At 50.1% G+C, this 20,051-nt stretch overlaps 1 protein-coding gene across 6 annotated transcripts in view; it reads right to left on the reverse strand.

Moving 5' to 3' along the window:
* Window positions 1-4,375: 4,375 nt before the first annotated feature.
* ZBTB40 (zinc finger and BTB domain containing 40) overlaps window positions 4,376-20,051 on the reverse strand; it is a 57,852-nt gene continuing 42,176 nt past the window's right edge. For 4 of the 6 annotated variants that reach the window (XM_029066502.2, XM_029066499.1, XM_029066500.2 and 1 more), the window contains 8 exons: window positions 19,370-19,846; window positions 16,958-17,164; window positions 14,041-14,205; window positions 10,907-11,121; window positions 8,473-8,635; window positions 8,144-8,230; window positions 6,705-6,931; window positions 5,173-5,370 (listed from right to left, as the gene is read on the reverse strand). In XM_029066502.2, coding sequence (XP_028922335.1) covers window positions 5,173-5,370; window positions 6,705-6,931; window positions 8,144-8,230; window positions 8,473-8,635; window positions 10,907-11,121; window positions 14,041-14,205; window positions 16,958-17,164; window positions 19,370-19,846 — 1,739 coding nt within the window. Of the gene's footprint in view, window positions 5,371-6,704; window positions 6,932-8,143; window positions 8,231-8,472; window positions 8,636-10,906; window positions 11,122-14,040; window positions 14,206-16,957; window positions 17,165-19,369; window positions 19,847-20,051 lie in introns of all 6 variants that reach the window. The other 2 variants (XM_029066497.2, XM_029066498.2) reach the window with 2 other exon arrangements.

Raw genomic sequence — 20,051 nt, forward strand, 5'->3', positions numbered from 1 at the left:
CTACCACCCACCAATTCCAATTCCTCCTCGGGACCACACTCTTCCATTGCCATTCCTTTCCTCCTCACACCTCAGGGCGAGGTCTTGTCTCTTCTAAAGCTGTCGAGCGGTTTCTGACCCATAGCGATGCCACGGACACATCTCTCCTAGAACACCCCCACCTCCATCTGCAATCGTTCCGGCGGTGCATCCGGAGAGTTTTCTCGGTCAAAATACGGAAGTGGTTTACCACTGCCTTCTTCCACACAGTCAACTTGAGTCTCCACCCTCGCCTCTCTCCCATGCTGCTGCTGCCTGGCACAGGTGAGTTTTGACTTGTAGCAGATGGCCTGCCACTCGCTAGCCACTGCCCAAGCTAGGAATGGAATGGGTAGGCAACTGCTTGACTCTCCCTCCCGTAGCTGGGACCGGTAGAGTACTGGAAACACTCCAGATGTGATCTTCAGAGGGCCTTGGGAGAGCCAGGGGAGAGGATTGGCCCTTAAACAGCACCAAAAGCTATTACAGTGGAACCCTGCTCTGTCGCCATTCTTACAAACTGGCATCTGAATCCATCAGCCTATCACTTCCCTCTTCTTATAACCCTTTTTTGTGTGTGGTATTGGTTAAGCGCTTACTATGCATCAAGCACTGCTCTCAGCACTGGGGTAGATTCAAGTCAATCAGGTTGGACAGAGTCCTTGTCCCACATAGGATTCACAGCCTAAGTAGGGGGGGGGAACAGTTATTGAATCCTCATTTTACGGTTGAGGAAACCGAGGCACAGAGAAGTCGAGTGACTTGCCAGCAAGTAAGTCACAGAGCCGGCAGTAGAACCCAGAGTCTGTGACTTCCAGACCCGTGCTTTTTCCACTAGTCCATTCTGCTTCAATCAATAACCAAACGCTTGTATTTATCGTGTGCACAGCACTGGGTCAAGGGCTTGGGAGAGTACAGTATCACAGACACATCCCATGACCACAACGAGCCCACAGTTTAGAGGGGGAGACAGACATTGGTATAAATAAATAAATAAATGACAGATATGTACATAAGTGCTGTGAGGTTGGGGTGGGGGGGATGAATAAAGGGAGCAAATCAGGGAGATGCAGAAGGGAGTGGAAGAAAAAGAAAGGAGGGTTTAAGTCAGGGAAGGCCTCTTGGAGGAGATGTGCCTTCAATAAGGCTTTGAAGGCGGGGAGAGTGATTGTCTGTCAGATATGGAGAGGGTGTTCCAGGCCAGAGGCAGGACGAGGACAAGAAGTCGGGGGTGAAATGAGATTGAAGTACAGTGAGTGAGCAGGTTAGCATTAGAGGAGTGAAGTGCGTAGGGTGGGTTGTAATAGGAGAGTAGCAAGGTGAGGTAGGAGGGGGCGAAGTGACTGCTTTAAAGTCGAGGGTAAGGAGTTTCTGTTTGATGCAGAGGTGGGTTGGCAACTACTGGAGGTTCTTGAGGAGTGGGGAAATGTGGTCTGAACATTTTTGTAGAAAAATGACCTGGGCAGCAGAGTTAAGTATGGACTGGGGTGGGGAGAGACGGGAGGCAGGGAGGTCAGCAAGAGAGGGCTCAATAAATTTTGTCGCTGCTGCTCTGTTGCTAGGGAGAATTCAATCTCCTCCCACCACCGGCCTAACTTCTTGAGCTCCATCCACAGCACACCTGATTCTCCCCTTCTTGCTTCTTCCAAAAGAGACTGAGCGTGGTTAGGCGTGGGCTGGTTGCTTCAGAGAAGCGATGGAGTCAGCTGACAGCCAATCTTCCTCTCAACCACATGCCCTGACACCGGCTTATTGTAAAGAGCCACGACTGTCAGAATGAAGAGATGAACTCTCAGAGCCCATTTTCATTTTCTCTTTCTTCCCCTTCTCTGCTTGAACCTGATTTGGGGGGCGGGGAGGGGAGGGGGGGCTTTGGGAGGAGGGAGGGATGATCCCCAGAGCCTAGCTCCGTCTTATTAATTGCATGTGTTTCTCATCAGCCTGGCGCTTCCCTCCGGAAGCAAAGCAGTCAAGCGGGCGAAGCTGGCAGAGTTCTTCCAAGGCTAACTTCTCAGGGAAAGCTCATCAATCACAGACCCTATTGAGCGTGTTCCGTGGGCAGGACACTGTACTAAGCGCTTGGGAGTGGCTAACAGCGAGCATGGGTTTTTTCCAGACGGCATTCTCATCCTCTTGGGACCAAGTCTAATATGACAAAAACTAATTTTTTTCTATCTCACCTATATAGTCAAAAGCACCAGTGTGGCTTTAAGGAAGCAGTCACCTGAGGACCGTGTCCCCACCCAACTCCCTCTGCTCTAACTCCATCTCCTGCCCCTCCCTCGCCTCCCAGAAGCACGGGGTTGGGTGAGCCGGTAGCCAGCCGAGCCCAATTCAAGGAGCCATACGTGAACTGCCACGGGTTTGCAAACACAGAGATCTTCTTCAGACGGAAGGAAACCCCTTCCACAGTTCATCTCCAGGACCTTCCGGCTGCACGGGGGTTCGGGGAGTCGTAGGATTGTCACAGTCAGAATCGGTACCGATGGACAATATGGAGACAATTAGCTTTAGTCTGCTCTAAGAGAGGCAGCAACGGAGCAGCTTTCTTGGACATCTGGGATAAAAAGAACAAGAACGGGGAGATGAGGATGGCTTTCCCCCGACCCTCATCTGTGAGCCGGAGACTGATTGCCACTTGCATTTATTTATATTGTCTTTCATTTAGAGCGCAAACTTCTTGTGGGCAGGGAACATGTCTAGAAACTCTTTTGTACTGTACTTTCCCAAGTGCTTAGTACAGAGTTCTGCCCACAGTAAGGGCTCAATAAATACCATCGAGTGTATTTTGGGCCAACAAATGAAAGCCTCTATACATCCCGCCGCTTCCCGCAAGAAAGTGGCTCTCTGCCCCCTTGGGAGTTTAATAAATCTTTGGATTAGTATGGGATTTTTATTTTTAACCTTAGCACATTCACATCAATGATTGCCTTTTATCCTCACGACTTCATGTGAAGCAGAGCGAATGAGGAAACAGAGGCACAGAGCGGTTAAGTGACTTTCTTTCCTTTAGACCAGGCTGCCTCCCGTGCCTGCCCGTCTTGCAGGAGGGGAAGCTCCCTGACGGAGATTAAGTCTCTGGGCCGGAAACCTCTAGAGGGGCTCCATTCTGTATTTTAGTGTGAGGCTGGCGGCCCTTCTGGAAGGCTTTAAAATTCCCAACTCAATCCACTCTCCTCGATTGTTAAATTCTCTCTTCTCTTTTACAGCTGGGAGGAAAGTTTAGGAAGTTCAGGCAGCTCACAATCACCTTCTCTTTCCCCACGGTAAGTAGGCGGACCTGCTCCTCCAAGCGTAAGCACCAGGGCACTGCCTGGTCTCCAGGGAGGCTTGACTCGTCAAGGGGGCCGTTCGGTTCCTATCCCCTAACTGGGGAGCAACGGTTTTCCGGGTCTCCTAACCGAAGGGACGGAGAAAGCTTAAAGAAGGCTGTGCGGGCCCCAAGGGGAAGCGCCAGCGGAGATCAGCCCTGTCAGACTAATTCTTAAAGGCTTGAGCACCATCTCCTGGACACTTTTAGCTTCCAGGACCGTTGCTTTTGAAAACTTCCTTTGCTTCGGGCCCGATAAACTCAAAGGATTGGCTTGACCGGGGCGGGCTGGGAATCGGGGGGAGGCCATGTACATTTTCTCATGATTCTAGTCACGAAGTATCATTAACTGGGGTCGGGGTGCTGCTTTTCCACAAGCTCGCCACACAAAATGGGAGAAGGTGCACTGGCGGGGGTTAAATTCCTACCGTTTGCTGTTCTGCCTACGAAGCGGCGGACAGGCGGCGATATAAGGGCTTTTGCTTTGAACCACGATAGTCTGTCACCCGGGGTCGATAGGCAGCGGGTGCGAGCTGTCTCTGGGAGGGAGGGAGGGAGGGATGGTCCGACGGTCAAGGGGTCACGTGGGCGTCGTTCTGCAAGGGGGATGGGGCCGACCGGCACGGTGCGGATAGACAGTCGGTAGGTAAATACCGTAATGGCACGGTTCAACCTTTTGGCATCTAGGAAAGGAAGATAAATGCTAGTCATTCTCTCCAAACTGCAGGAGCCCACATCCGTCTAATTGCACTTCATCACGGATTCAGCACACCATTAATTATGAGATTATATTTTAGGAAACTGTAAGGCTTTGTGAAATTTAGTCTCAGAGGGGTCACTGCCCTGCGGTGAAAGTGGCACGACGTCTGGGGAGGGAGCCTCTCCTGGCAGCTCTGACGACGCTACTTCCTAAAACAATGGGTCGTCTGCCCTCCAGGGTAATGGCTGGGTGGAGTCTCCCAATATAGCAGCAGCAATAACAATATTACCATTATTACTAATAAGAAAAATTTTAAAAATATCACTAAGAAATGTCAAAGACAACAGTGCCAGGCTCCCATATTTATTTCCCTAGTCCTTAAATCTAATGGCTCTAAGATGCTAAGCCCTGCCGAGAAGGGGCTGGAGGAAGCGTCTTGAGGGAAAATAAAATGAAAAAGAACCAGCGGGATTTAAACACCCCCCCAAAGCCTTATGTCTCAGCAAGAAACCAACCAAAATTTTCTTTTTCTGCCAGGATACCGCCTCTTTGAGTCTGGCCACCATTTCCCACTACGCTCTTACTTAGATCATCTTTTTTTAAAGCGCTGTTCTCCCTTTTCCTCTAGATTTTTCAACCTTAGCCTTCCGTGTATCTCTTGCTCTCTCCTGGCTCCAGTTCCCCTTCCTTTTCATTCCACCTCCGTGGTGCCCCCACCCTCTTCACCTCCCCCACGCATCCTTCCCCCTCAAATTCAGGTCTTCAAAATCGAATCTCTTCGGTTGCCTTGGTCACCAGTTTCCTTCCCCACTCCTCATTAGGCAGGGTTTGGGGATGCTCTGTTTCATTCTGGGCTGGAAGAGAGTCACAGATGCCAGAGCAGCAGGCCTGTGGGGAAGAAGCAGCCAGGCCAGAAAGGGCACCGGGGTCAGTCAGGCCTGCCGACGGCGGCTTTTCAGCTCCAGAAGGGCGTTCGGTGCTTTGTTCTCTTCTGAAGTGTTGTCTGTCTTGGGGACGGCTAAGAGAAAGAAGTTAATCCCGCTGACCTGCCGCTAGCGTTGCGGGGGGAGGAGGGGAGAATGTGGAGGTGCAACGAATAATACCCCAGGGGGACTGTTTCTCGGGACGTCTCGGGCACCCCGCGTCACTTGGCCTCCCCGCAGATCAGGGTCACCGTGCCGTCCAACAAGTCCGCCATCGTCACCGCCACCAGCTCGGAGGTCGTCTGGCTCCCCTGGGCATCCGGCAAGGTCACAAACACTTGGGACCCGGCTAGCTGGCTCTCGTCCAAGGTGATCACCTGCTGCTCCACCGACGCTTCTTCATCCGGGGTCTGGATCACCTGAAAGCAAGATCAGACGCTCTGGGAGATGCCGGAGTACGGTTTTTCTCTCCGCCGTGTTCCGAGACCCGCGTCAATCCCCGCTCGGGCTATAATGATAATATTTATTTTCACACCAGAAGAGAGCAATTACAAAATGCATATGCCTATGGGGAAACGCAAAGTAACACACCAGTAATGAAAAAAAAAGGCAGGCGGCAATTTAAATAACTCTAGGTCCTCAATTGCTACAGTTTAGCACCATATGCGGCTTGGCTCGCACAGCCTCCCCGATCACAGGCTGGCGAACACCGAATCGGGGGGAAGGGGGTGGGACCCTCACAGCTTGAAGTCACGCATCTCACAGATGATGTTGCAGGAAAAAAAAGTGCAATAATAGTACTAGTAATGATACTTATAATGGTATTTGTTAAGCGCTTACTATGTGCCACTGTTCAAAGCGCTGCAGTAGATACAGGTTTATCAGGTTGCCCCACACAGCCTTAATCCCCATTTTTCAGATGAGATAACTGAGGCACAGAGAAGTTAAGTGATCTGCCCAAAGTCACACAGCTGACAAGTGGCGGAGCCGGAATCCCAACGCATGACCTCTCACTTCCAAGCCCACGCTCTTTCCACTAAGCCACGCTGCTTCCCTATAGGAGAATAGGAAGGGGATATAGGAGAGAAAATGGGGATTGAGACCGTGATCCCCATTGTTCAACCTGATTGTCCTGTATCTACCCCGGCGCTTAGAACAGTTGTTGACACATAATCAACCATCGTCATCATCATCATCATCACTGTAGTGGTGAGCACGGCCGGGCCAAGCTGACTCTGTGGCCTCCAGGTGACGGTGGATGATGGATGGGCGTCGTGTAGGCACGAGCGCTGTTCTGCAGAGCCGACTCACTGGGGCACGAGCAGCTGCGGAGCTCCGGCTGTGGGGGATAAAGCCCCTGGGACACGATCCCGCCCCTGGGGACAATTTGTTCCGCTAACTCAGAGCAAAATACAACGGGAAGCAGATCAAACAAGGCGGACAAGGGAGCCCTTGGGTGTTCGGAGGAGAATGGCCGGGGACGAAGGGAGAGCGGCGTTAGGAAACAACACTCCGGGGGCGTTTGACTTGAGAAATCCAGCCACATCCAGAGGAGCCTTCGTATTTCCCTGTCTCTCTCCAGATGGAATCCTGACCCTTTGTTTGAAACCGCTTAACCTGATCTGGGGGGGGGGTGCAGCCAGCTCACTGCGGGCAGAGAGCGTGTCTACCAACCCCGTTGCCCTGTACCATCCCAAGCGCTTAGAGTAAGCGCTCAACAAATACCACTGATGATGACGATCGGTCAAATCACCTGCACCATTTCGGGAGCTACCGCTTGGGCTTCTGTGACGGCCCTCTTGGGGTGCTCGCACCCAAAGTGACTCTCCAGTTGGGCCTGGGAGGTGAAAAGTTCCCCGCACACCTCGCAGCTGAAGGTGTTCTCTGTCTGCTTGAAGTGTTCTGTCGTCACGTGGTGCTGCAGAGCGCCAGGGAAGCGGAAAGAGGCGGCACAGTACAGGCACTGAAACGGCTGAGATCCTGGAGGGGGGAGAAACGGAACGGGGCCATTGGGGCGGAGGGGAGGGGAGCGTCGGGGAGAAGCAGTGCGGAAGTAACGAGTGGGAGGAAGAGGACAAGGAGGAGGCAGGCAGGGAAGAGGGACCACCCCCCGGTCACGGTTCGGAGCCCTGTGCTCCTCCCTGCTGGAGACGAAGCGGAGGAAGGATGAATGCCTGGGAAGAGGCGTGGCTAGTGACCTAGGGCCCGGGCCTGGGAGTCACAAAGGCCTGGGTTCTAATCCCGTCTCTGCCACTTGTCTGCCGTGTGACCTCGGGCAAGTCACGTAACTTCTCTGAGCCTCGGTTCTCTCAACTGTAAAATGGGGATTAGGACCGTAAGCCCCGCGTGGGACATGGACAACCCGATCGGTCTGAATCAAGCCCAGCGCTTAGTAGCGAGCCTGGAACGTAGCAAATGCTTAACTAAAGCCATTTAAAAAACAAAAACCCTTTGGAAAGGTTGGGTCCTGCAGGATCCACCCAGCTCTGCCTGGAGAGGGGAGGGACCTGAGGACCGTTCCCTCCCACCAGCCATATGTCGCTACTCTGCCGTGATCCCGTTGATTTATATCATTTTGCATTTACCCTGTTAATAACAACTGGAAAAGCAGCATGACCTAGTGGGAAGAGCGCGGGACTGGGAGTCAGAGGTCCAGGGTTCTAATCCCGCTCTACCACTTGCCTGCTGTGGGACTTTGGGCAAGTGACTTCACTCTCTGGGCCCCAGCTTCCTCATCTGTAAAAAAGGGATTCATCGCCTGTTCTCCTTCCTACTTAGACTGTGTCTGGCCTCATTAACTCGTATATGGCGCAGTGCTTGGCACGTAGCTTAGTGGAAAGAGCCCGGGCTTGGGAGTCAGAGGATGTGCGTTCTAATCTCGGCTCTGCCACTTGTCTGCTGTGTGACTTTGGGCAAGTCACTTGACTTCTCTGGGCCTCAGTGACCTCATCTGTAAAATGGGGATTAAGACTGAGCCCCACAAGGGACAACCTGATCACCCTGCATCTACCCCCGCGCTTAGAACGGTGCTTGTCACCTAGTAAGCGTTCACCAAATACCGTCATTATTATAGTAAGCGCTTAGCAAATACCGCGATTACTATAACTACCGTTGGGAACCAACGTCAAAGCAACCTCGGTTACCTGTTCCTCCCGGGCCCGGATAAGGAAGGCACTGGAGACGGTTACCAACCTGAATGTCGACACTTGACGTGGACCTGCAGCAAAGCCAGCGAGGGGAAGAGCTCCTTACACTTGTCACATTCGTGGAACTGCACATCTGAAGAGGAGACAGTGACGACAGTGGGAGGGAGGCCTGGGACAGAGGCCTGGGCCGGCGGCCACTGGAGAGCGGCGGAATCTCCCCTCTGTGGCCGCGGGCTTCGACGGGGTACCGGGGGGAGATCCTTAGAGCTCGGGAAAACGTGACCGGATGAGGACGAGGGGGCCGTCTCCCGCGCGGTTGCTCTCCCACGTCAGATCAGACGTCACCGCACCCACCTCTCCGACCTTTCCTCTCACCTGCGTGCTCCGTTTTGACGTGTTTCTTGTGGGCTGAGGTGCTGGAAAATGTTCTGTCACAGGAACCGCACTGCAGCGAGGAGAATTTGGAGGAGCGATGATTCTGAGCAGCAAACACGTCGGGGTGATGGGTCCGATTATGATACCACAAACCAGACAATTGCTGTGAAGAGTTAAGCCAAGAGTGAGCCTCGAAACATCCTAGAGAGATGAATTACCCAAAATTCTCTTCTGGCGGCAACGAGCGGGCTCGTCACAAGCCCCGGTTTAGCCCCCGGTAGAGGTATACACTTCCCCACCACACTGAAGGAACACGTTCAGGTTACAGTCAAGCGATAAGCGCTCAATAAATACCACTGAGGTACCGCTTGGCTATCTCCGCCGAACTGTTAATGTTGGGAGACTGCTTCCACCAGGGCTATATGATTTTTTTTAAATTGTGAAACGCCATCTTTTCACGGAGGTCCGCTATTAAGAATCATTCGTATTGCTTAGGAATGAAGACGGATACAGAGTGATTGTTGAATCATCCTTATCATAACTCACTCGAGCTCCAGTACTCCCCCGAGCACTCGGTACAGTGCTCTGCACATAGAAGGCGCTCAGTAAATACCACTGATAAGTCGACTGATTAATCCCACCAAGGCAACGGATAAAGGGAGTCGGGATTAGGGTTTGGGGGTATTGAGCTTTTGATTTTAGATGCTGACAGCTCTCTGCAGCTGCCCCTCCTCAGTCGGTCAGTTTAAGAATTGGGCATTTTGTCAGAATGCGCCAAACCCGATACGCCCATGTACCCCTACTGTCTCCCTCTTTTTAGTGGGTCCCCGGATCCCTAGAAGCCTATGAATGTTAACAAGAACCGCACAGAAGGCAAGGCGTAGTTTTCAGACCCTCAACAGGTTCACGAAGAGGGCTCTGGCCTGCTAGCAGCGGGTATGCCCAAACTGCCAGGGGCCAAACAGGGGCCTGGGAGAAAGCTCTGCTACTTGCTCGCTATGTGACCTGGGGAAAAAATCTCTCAACTTCTCTATGCCTCAATTTCTTCTACTGGAAAACGGGAATCCAATGCCTGATAAACCTCCCCGTTGGACAGTGAGCCCCATGTGGGCCAAGGACAGCATCCGACTTATCTTATGCTATCCCGACGCTTCGTACGGACTTGATTATCTTATGCTATCCCGACGCTTCGTACAGTGCTTGGCACACAGTAAGCACTGCACCGATACATAATTACTATTACAGGGACATGGGGGGCTTGGCGAGCCACAGTCACACCTCAGATTTGCCAGGTGAAGTGAGATCTCCGGAGCCCAGCAGGCACCATGCCCTGAGCTCTCTGTGGGTAGGGAGCGTGTCCTCTCTCTGTTTTTATGCACCTCTATCCCTCCGTAATTTAACGTCTGTAAGCTCCCGGTGGGCAGGTATCTTCACCTAAACACTACACAGAGCAGGAGCCCAATAAATAAAATTGACTGTTGACTGATTGATCGTACTTCCCAAGTGCTTAGTAGAGTGCACTGCATCTCACTCAATAAATAATCTCGCTACTATTACTTTTGGCGGGGATGGGGATTTATCTGCCACAGTATTTCATTTTATCATGGGCATAACGAAAATCAGGGTGCCGGGATGAGGGGCTGCCTGGAAGACACTTATTTGCTGCTTCCTCTCCCCTTTTATGATCGCTTTATTCAACGATGAGGGCTTTTCCCTTTGATTTAGGCCAGTTTCATTAAAAATGGACGATTCCTAAAATATGGATATGGGAAGGGTTACTAACGCAAAATATTCTAATTTTGGAATATTTTACTCTCCCCCTCAGTAGTCTACATTCGACACACTAGTTTACATTCCTCCGTGACCATGCCAAAATGGAAAAGAAAAGAAAGAAAAAAAAGTTCCCGTTCATAACAAAGCCGGGCTTTAAGGGATTTGGGAATGCATCAGAATGGGCTAATTTTCTGCTTCCGTTAATTTTTTTTTTTCCCCTCCAGTTTATGAAAGTGTTTTTGTTCTCTAGATTGAACGTGCTCAGGAAATATTAATGGAGGCTGCAGGGTCCTTAATTTTCAGGTCAATCCCGAATGGAACTGATGTCACTTGTGAGCGGGGGGGAGGGGTTGGGGAGATGATAGAAATGGGAGTCAGAGGACCTGGGTTCTAATCCCGGCCCTGCCACTTGACTGCTGTGTCACCTCGGGCAAGTCACTTCACTTCTCTGGGCTACAGTTCCCTTAACTGTAAAATGGGAATTAAGACTGTGAGCCCCTTGTGGGATACAGACAGTGCCCAACCTGATCAGCCTGTATCTGCTCCAGTGCTTAGTACACAGCTTGGCACATAGGAAGCGCTTAGCACATACCATTAAGAGAAAAGGGCGGGGAGCGGGGAGAAAGACGAATGGAGGGAAGAACTTTCACAGTCAGTTCACCTGATAGGCTTTGTCACAGATCTCACAACTGAAAGGCTTCCCTCCCACATGGGTGACCATGTGGCGCTCGAGGAGCGACGGAGCACTGAAGATCTTTCCACAGCTGGGGCAGGGGTGATACTCCCGGGAGTGGACCTCGTGGATGTGTTTTCGGTGCTCCTGCAGGGTGGGAAAACTCATCCGGCATTTCTTGCAGTCGTAGGGATCTTCTATGTCTGCGCCCGTGAGAGCAGATAGATGACAGAGCAGGGGCAGACCCGGGAGAAGAGACAAGTCGGAGGCGGCGGAGAAAAGAGACGGAAAAGAAAATGTTATCCGGTGCAGCTGCAGAACTAAAAAGGATTTGTTATTCATCACCGCTTCCATCCTCCCGCCTTCAACCATCAGTACACCTACGCCACCCCACTTAGAGATGATAGCAATCCTTGCGGGATGAATTCCCATCATTCAATCGTATTTATTGAGCGCTTTCTGTGTGCAGAGCTCTTTACTAGGTGCTTGGGAGAGTACAGTACTACGGAGCCGGTAGAAACGTTCCCTGCCCACAACGAGCTTTCAGTTTAGAGCTGTATGATCATATTGTAAAGCTCTTTGAGAGCAGGGACCGTATCTCTATTGTACTCTCCCAAGCGCTTAGTACAGTGTTCCACGTGAAGACTCAATAGATTTCAGTGCTTATTCCATACAGAGCACCGTACTAGACACTTGGGAGGGTGACATAGAGGGATCTCACAGTTGTCTATGAGAACCGTTCCAGGATTGAACAATGCTCACTGCACATAATCCTCCATGCTTGACTGTAAGATCCTTGAGGATAGAGATCATGTCTTCTCTTTGGTGCTTTCCTAGCGGTCTGCACACAGTAGGTGCTCAATAAATGCAAGTCAATCGACCATATTTATTTAGTACTATACTAAATGCTTGGGAGAGTACAATACAACAGAACTGAGAGACGTTACCTACCACCAAGGAGCTTACAATCTAGAAGAGACAGTCAATAAACTAAATTATGGATACGACCATAAGTGCTATGGGGCTGAAGGTGGGGTGAACAAAGGGAGTAAATCTAAGTGCAAGAATGACAGAGAAGGGAGTGGAAGAAGAGGAAATGAGGGCTTAGTCAGAGAAGGCCTCTTGGAGGGCACGCGCTTTTAATAAGGCTTTGTAGGTCGGGAGAGTCATCACCTGTATTGATCAACCGATTCCTTGTATCTAATCTATATCCCCATTGGCACAACTTAGTCACCTATGCTGCCGATGACGATATTTGCCGATCGGTTGTCATTTCCCAGCATCCCGGAAGTCGGCGATTCTCTCCGGTCAATATGGCACGGGGCGCTCTGCGCCAGGGCTGTTGGGCCCTCCACAGCTGGTACAGATGACTGACCATGGCTTCCGGCCTCGCCCTATTTATTCTTTTAATAGTATTTGTTAAATGTCTACTATGTACCAGGAACTGTTCTAAGTGCTGGAGTAGATACAAGGTAATCAGGTTGGACACAGTCCCTGTCCCACATGGGGCTCACAGTCTTAATCCCCACTTCACAGATGAGGGAACTGAGGCCCAGACAAGTGAAGTGACTTCCCCACGGTTGCGCGGCAGATTCGTGGCAGAGCTGGGATTAGAGGCTAGGTCCTTCCAACTCTCAAGGCCTGTGCTCTATCTACTAGGCCTCGCTGTTTCTCTTGGCCATGGTCCTTCTCTTCTCCATGAAGTTTCTTTTCTGACACGGAAAGGAGAAACGTTGGGGACTTACACACAGTGTGCTAAAATGATGTCTTTCCCCTGAACAACATCGCGCTCCAAGCCCACAGTGCACCTCTTCTGAGCGTGCTCATCTATATATGCACCTTGGCATGTGCTGGATTGTTCAGGGCTAAGCATCAGTGAGCACTTTCTAACCGATGAGGAGGGAAGAGGCTGACGACCTCCTTTCCGGGAATAGAAAGACGCAGTCTTATTCTTTACACTATCCCGAGACGGGAACCTTTTTGAACAATAAAACCCTCCCTCCGCTCCTCTGGTTCAGTACCCAAATCATCCCTTCTTTTGTCAGGTACCCAGAATGGTGTGGCCACATTAATTCAGATTCATTCCAAAACATCAGTGTTCAGCAGTATTTATTACTGCTAACCAATCTGCCCACAACCATTAAGTCTTAGAAATTTCTCTGGCTTCACATCAGATTACAGGAAGCTTTTCAAGTCTGTACCCTTTAGGTGCTCAATAAATACTGTTAAATGAATGAACTGGGAATTTCCACATAAGTGGGAGAGCATTCCAGTGAAAGGGACCCTAGACTGGGAGCCAAGAGACTTGGGTCCTAAGCTCCGAATCTGCCAGTGACTTGCCGTGAGGAGAAAGTGGGCAAATCATTTTAACCCCTCCGGGCTTCAGTTTCTCCACCTGTACTTAGTATGGAACTCAAATTCCTTCCCGCACTGTACCTCATAAGGCTATTTCTGCGGCGGAGGCAATAACTGAATTGTACTTTCCAAGCGCTTAGTACAGTGCTCTGCACACAGTAAGCACCCAATAAATATGATTGAATTGAATAAATATATAAAACTATATATAAAAATATTATAGTATATATAATTATTTCATTCATTCATTCATTTATTGAGTGCTTCATTGTCCCTCATAAGGCTATTACTAAGGCGGAGGCGATAATTATATATGAGAGTGCGTGTGTATATATATATATTTTTTGAGCCCTTACTATGTGCCGAGCACTGTACTAATCGTTTGGGAGAGTACAATACAACAAAGACACATTCTCTGCCTGCAACGAGCTCACAGTCTACAGCTAATTAATGTATATTAATGTCGGCCTCCCCCCTCCATTATAAAGTTGTTGTGGGCAGGGAACACGCCTACCAACTCACTTGTCCTGTATTCATTCATTCAATGGTATTTACTGAGCACTTACTATGTGCAGAGCACTGTACTAAGCGCTTGGAATGTACAATTCGGCAGTGTACTCTCCCAAGCACTCACTACAGTGCTCTGCACAAGGACAGCGCTCAGTGAATACCGTTAACAAAAAGCTCTGAGCTTCTTGGGAGAAAGGTGCTGTGCAAATTCCAGACAGGGCCCGGCTGAAGGTGACGCAGCTTTCTGGAGCGCTTACTGTGAAAGGTGCGCAGGTGGATGGAGAGGCCGTTGGCCTGTCTGAATCCTTTCCCGCAGTCCCGGCAGACGTACGGCTTGTCTCCGGTGTGAGTCCTCACGTGACGAGACAGCTCTATCGACTGGGCGAACACAGCATCGCAGTACTGGCAGGCGTACATCTTCCCTGGAAGCACAGAAGACCCCTCCGTTACCCCACCGCGTGCGCCCTGGAACCAACCCTCTTTCGAGGGGCGGTCGCATTTGGGGGGCAGGCGACATACAAATGGAAACCGGGAGCTGATTTCAGAGCGTTGAGCCTTGAGGCCCTCATAGTTCGACCAGTCAGCAGCTAACAACAGAAGCCCAGTGCGCAGAAAATGTCAGCATATGACCTTGTCGCTCTGATTTACATCGGTAAATCTGAGGCGAAGACATTCGTGGAACGATCGATCACATGGGTGGTTACTTGTCTCAGTCTGTCTCGAGCAACTTATATCTATCCCAGATCTTAAAATAGTGCTTGACACATAGTAAGCGCCTAACAAATACAATAATCATAATGATAATAAATAGAACAGAGAGATTATAGTTGAGAAAACAAACAGGGCACTTCATCCAGAAAGAACACTCGGCGTGCATATAATGTTATATTATCAGGGGCTGATATATCGTTTGGCTACCCAGGGGCATGGAGCTTAAAGCATACATTTAGCTGGTTAATTCCATAATTCTAAATACATATGAAATTGTCATTATATACGTATATGCGTATCACTTTGACATTTACGATTGGTGATGTTGAATATCATCTAGACTGTAAACTCGCTGTGAGCAAGGAACGTGTCCACTGACTCTATTATACTGTACTTTCCTGAGCACTTAGCACAGTGCCAAGTGTGCTACTAAGTGTTCAATAAATACTACTGACTGACTGATTGATTGACAATTGTTCTGTCAGAGTGCATCTTTCTGTACTACTTTTTCCTTCCGTGAGTTTTGGCTAGTTTGGCTAAGGTTCCTTCAACTATTTTCTTCCTCATCTTTTATTAGAATCAAATTTTTACGAGTAACTTCTAAGACGAGCTCTCTTCTAGAACACAACAGTCATATAGAGAAGCGGCGTGGCTCAGTGAAAAGAGCATGGACTTGGGAGTCAGAGGTCATGGGTTCAAATCTTGGCTCTGCCACTTAGCTGTGTGACTGTGGGCAAGTCACTTAACTCCTCTGTGCCTCAGTTCCCTCATCTGTAAAATGGGGATTAAGACTGTGAGCCTCACGTGGGACAACCTGATTACCCTGTATCTACCTCAGCTCTTAGAACAGTGCTCCGCACGTAGTAAGCGCTTAACATATATCAACATTATTATAAGGAACGCGAGGGCACTGACTGCGGTGTGGTAATGGGCTCCTACATCACGGAGCACAAATTCCAGTGGACAAAAATCCATATAAATGTGGGTCTCTCATGGCCATTTCTTCCCTTATGCATTCTAGACTGTCAGCTCATTAGGCGCAGGGAACTTGTCTGCTAATTCTGTTGGATTGTACTCTTCCAAGTGCTTAGTACAGTACTCTGACCGTGGTAAACGCTCAGTAAGTACCATTTATTGATTATAATGTTGGTATCTGTTAAGCGCTTACTATGTGCCGAGCACTGTTCTAAGCGCTGGGTTAGACACAGGGGAATCAGGTTGTCCCACGTGGGGCTCACAGTCTTAATCCCCATTTTACAGATGAGGCAACTGAGGCACAGAGAAGTTAAGTGACTTGCCCAAAGTCACACAGCTGACAAGTGACTGGTGAATTTCCTCTACACAAAGTAATAAATCAGCCAGTAAGCACAGCTGATGAATTGGTGGTGGAGGAAAGACAATCACCAGAAGAGAAATCTCTGGAAAATTTAACACGTCATATAGATGCTAAGTGATATCAAAATCTAGCCAGAAACCCCTCATGGGATTTTGTGTTCTCCTGTCTCTGCGATCGATCTTATCCATTAATCAGTGGAATTTACTGAGTGAAACTTATCGATCAATCGCTTACTGTGTGCGGGGTACTGAACTGAGCAGATGCGAGGGTACAATATAACGGAGGAGATAGATACTTTCCCTGCCCCAAATGAGCTTACAGTCTAGTTTTATGCCTCTCTCTCCTGCTCCTCTTCCCCTCAGTCCATTGAATTCAAGTGGCCTAATGCAGCTAAATAGAATGTCGAATCCAACCCTTGCCATTCCACGCCCCATGGCTTTTAGCTGCACTCGCAGCCATCTTCAATCTTGGAGAACTTGGCAGAGCTTCCCAGAGCGCGGTGAGTTGGGGGAAGTGGGGAGGGGGAAACAGTATCAAATTTTTCCTGCCAGACCGAGACCGCTGGGATTCAGCATGAGTCAGTCAATCATATTTATTGAGCACCTACTGTGTGCAGGGCATTGTATTAAGAGTTAGGGAGAGTACAATATAAGAGATATATTCCCCACCCACACTGAGCTTACAGTCTTGGGAGGCGGGGCGGGGGGGGGGGGAGTGGGGAGAGACATTAATATAAACAAATTACAGATCCGCACATAGGTGCCCAGTGGATGAGGCAAAGCCATCCCCAACTCTGTCTGCCCCTGGATGCAGTGACCAAAAGCCACTTCTTTCTGCCGATCACGGCATGTGAGTGCAGTAGGGGCGACGAACTGGACCCGCCCATATCTGTGACCTCCGCCGATCTTATCACATAGAGGCTAAATGGTGGTTCATATACCCAGACACCGTTTATTCCACAGAAGACTGTCAACACTAACAGTGAAAAAGGAAAATCCTTTAAGACTCTGTAAAACCCCAAAAAGATGCACCTCTACCTTTTCTGCGCATGCTGCCTCCATACCCCCCTCCAACCCGCCACACCCAGAGTTGCCAAAAAGAGACCGAAAACATTTTCGGGGCTCTACCTTCGGAATGTTTCTTCTTGGTGTGATAGGCTAGCGCGGAGGCTTGGGTGAACGTCATGAGGCAGTGCTTGCACATGAAAGGGCGGTCCCCGGTGTGAAGGCGGAGGTGGTTCTTCAGGGTGGAATTGGCCGCAAACTTGGCTCCACATTCTCCGCAGGAGAAAGGCTTCTCATCGAAATGCTCTGTCAGTTTGTGGTACTGCATTCCTAGGGGAACGCCACCGGGCGCCAGGAGACGCAGAGGAAAGCAATTCACACCCGGCTCGGGGAGCCCGCGAAACCACCGGGTCAGCCTCGAGGGGCAAAGCGGTAACGACGGCACAATTACCTAGTGTAATAGGGAGTTTATGCCACAAGTGCCCAGTTGGTTCATCCGTCGCCCAGCCAACATTCCCAAAGGGACTTCTAAGATGGGCAGGGTTAGGACTTTAAAGCCCCCGCAAAAAGGGAGACTTGGAGGAATCCTCTAGACCGTAAGCTCGTTGTGGGCGGGGAACATGTCGGCCAACTGTTATATTGTTACTCTCCCAAGTGCGGAGTGCAGTGCTCTGCACGCCGTAATACCAACGATGGTATTTGTCAAGCGCTTACTCTGTGCCCAGCATTGTTCTAAACACCGGAAGTGCTCAGTAAATACTACCGACTGAGTCAGGAGTCATATTGACGGTCTACAAAGGAGTTGCCAACCTGCAGAACTGAAGAGGATAGGAAGAGGACCACTGTAGGAAGCACAGGATTTTCCTATGACCTCAAATTCTACAGCCACTTTCAACTGAGAAGCAGCGCGGCCCAGTGGAAAGAGCACAGGCCCGGGAGAGGATCTGGGTTCTAAATCTGGCTCCGCCAACTTGTCTGCAGCGTGACCTTGGGCAGAAAATTTGGATTCTCTTTGCCTCAGTTACCTCATCTGAAAAATGGGCACTAAGTTTGTCAGCCCCATGTGGGACAGGGACTCTATCCAACCTGATTAGCTTGAATCTACCCAGGGTTTAGGACAGTGCCTGGCAGTTAGTAGGCATTTGACAGATGCCATTTAAAAATAGTAATAAGAGCCATGTTAGGGAAAGGCAGATGTTGGCCTCTCTGGTTACTGGCAGCGAGTTCATTCTTCAACATCAGAAGACAGGGAGAAACTCCTTTGATTCAAAGGAGACTGCATAACTAAACACAGTAAGAAGAGTCACAGTGTGGGGAATCGGTTTGCTGCCTGACGGAGAGAACGGGGACATACCAGCAAGCTGGGCTTACGTTTGCCGAAACAGCCTATCCAGGATAGGTGAGAGATATAGATTGACACCACGGAGGGGCTGATGGGTTGAAATTCTATCTGAGGTTGTGCTGTGACTTGTGTTGGACTTTGAATCTTTAAATCGTCATGGGCAGGGAATGTGTCTACCAACTCTGTTAACTGTACTCTCCTTAGCGTTTATTCCTCTCTGGGTCACTCCCGGAGAGTTTCCAGTCCTCTATCACTCTCTGCTACGGGAGGGAGAGTCAAGCAGAGGCCTATCCTTTCCAATCCTACCTTGGGCAGTGGCTAGCGAGTGGAAGATCATCAGATCTCCCCTGTGCTGGGCCTGGGAGAGAATCGAGGGTGGAGATTCAGGCTTACTGCGCGGAGAGGGCAACGGTAAATCGCTTCCATATTTTTACCCTACCAGAACGATTGTAGATGGAGAGCAGGGCGTTCCGGAAGAGATGTGTCTGTGGCATCGCTGTGGGTCGGAAATGACTCGATGGCATAAGACAAGCGCTTAGTACAGTGGGCGAGGCCTGCTAAGTAAACGTGCTCCTGTTCTTGTCTGAATCAACTCCATGCAGCAGCTCAGGAAGCCCAGGCTGGTTCAGTACTATTAATAACTGTGATATCTGATCGGCACTCACTGTGCTCGGTCGTTTGTTTAATCCTATTTATTGAGCACTTACTGTGTGAAGAGCACACTTGGGAGAGTACGCTACAACGATAAGCAGGCACATTCCCTGCCCACAACGAGCTTACGTAATAATAATTATAATAATGATGATGGTATTTGTTGAGCGCTTACTATGTGCCAAGCACTGTTCTAAGCACTGGGGTAGATACAAGTTAATCAGGTCGGACACAGTCCCTGTCCCACATGGGGCACACTAAGTAATTAGGAACAGATGAGGAAACAGAGACAATGAGAAGTTAATGACTTGCCCACGGTCAGTGAAACCTGATGCTCACTATCCAAAATATATTCCCAGCTGACGGTTACAGGCACCTACGGGTGTGACCCTGATATCTCCCTCTAGACTGTAACCTTGTTGTGGGCAGGGAATGTGTCTGGATAGTATACTCTCCCAAGCGCTTACTACAGTGCCCTGCACTCAGTAAGCGCTCAAGAAATACGACTGACTGACCGATTCCCAGCTAGGAAGCCCATCTACCTGAAGCGTGAGCGAATTCTCTTCCGCAGATGTCACACGTCACCGGGAGCCTCTTCTTCTTCCTTTTGGGCCCCGCTGCCGTTCCGGTGCCACCGTGGGCCTCCTGCTGATGCATTTCTAACTCCTTCTTGGAGGTCTTGGTCTCATTGCATTCCTTGCATTGAATCTGCTTCCCCTTGGCCACTCGGCACCGCTTGGCATGAACTTTCAGACGGCAGTAAAAATGGAAGCTCTTATTACAGGCTTGGCAGACGAAGCTCTTCTTGGAGGAGGATGGGGAGGAGCCGGGGATTTTCTCTGGCACGGCCTCCGGGGAGCCGGTCTTCTCTCCGTTGCTTCCTTCTCCATCCGGGTTGTCTCTCGTCGATTCCGACCTAAGCTCCTCCTCTCTGGCCACTGTTTCACTCGGAGATTCGGCGGACGTCTTCCGCCTTGGGAGACCAGCCGTCTTCTCCTCAGTTTCCTCGGGAAGGAGACCTGTACGATTGGAATGGAGGGGTGGAGGGAGAGAGGGAAGAAGGAGGGGGGTAGGGTGAGAAAGAGGGAAAGAGAGAGGGAAAGAGAGAGAGGAAGAGGGCAGAGGGAGAGAGAGTCAGAGAGAGAGAGGGAGAGAGGGATAAATAAATAAGAGAGAGGCATAAATAAGGGCCACATGGTCAGGGAAGGACTGTTCCCCCTCTGA

Source organism: Ornithorhynchus anatinus, chromosome 5, assembly GCF_004115215.2.
Source record: "Ornithorhynchus anatinus isolate Pmale09 chromosome 5, mOrnAna1.pri.v4, whole genome shotgun sequence".
Classification (NCBI taxonomy): Eukaryota; Metazoa; Chordata; class Mammalia; order Monotremata; family Ornithorhynchidae; genus Ornithorhynchus; species Ornithorhynchus anatinus.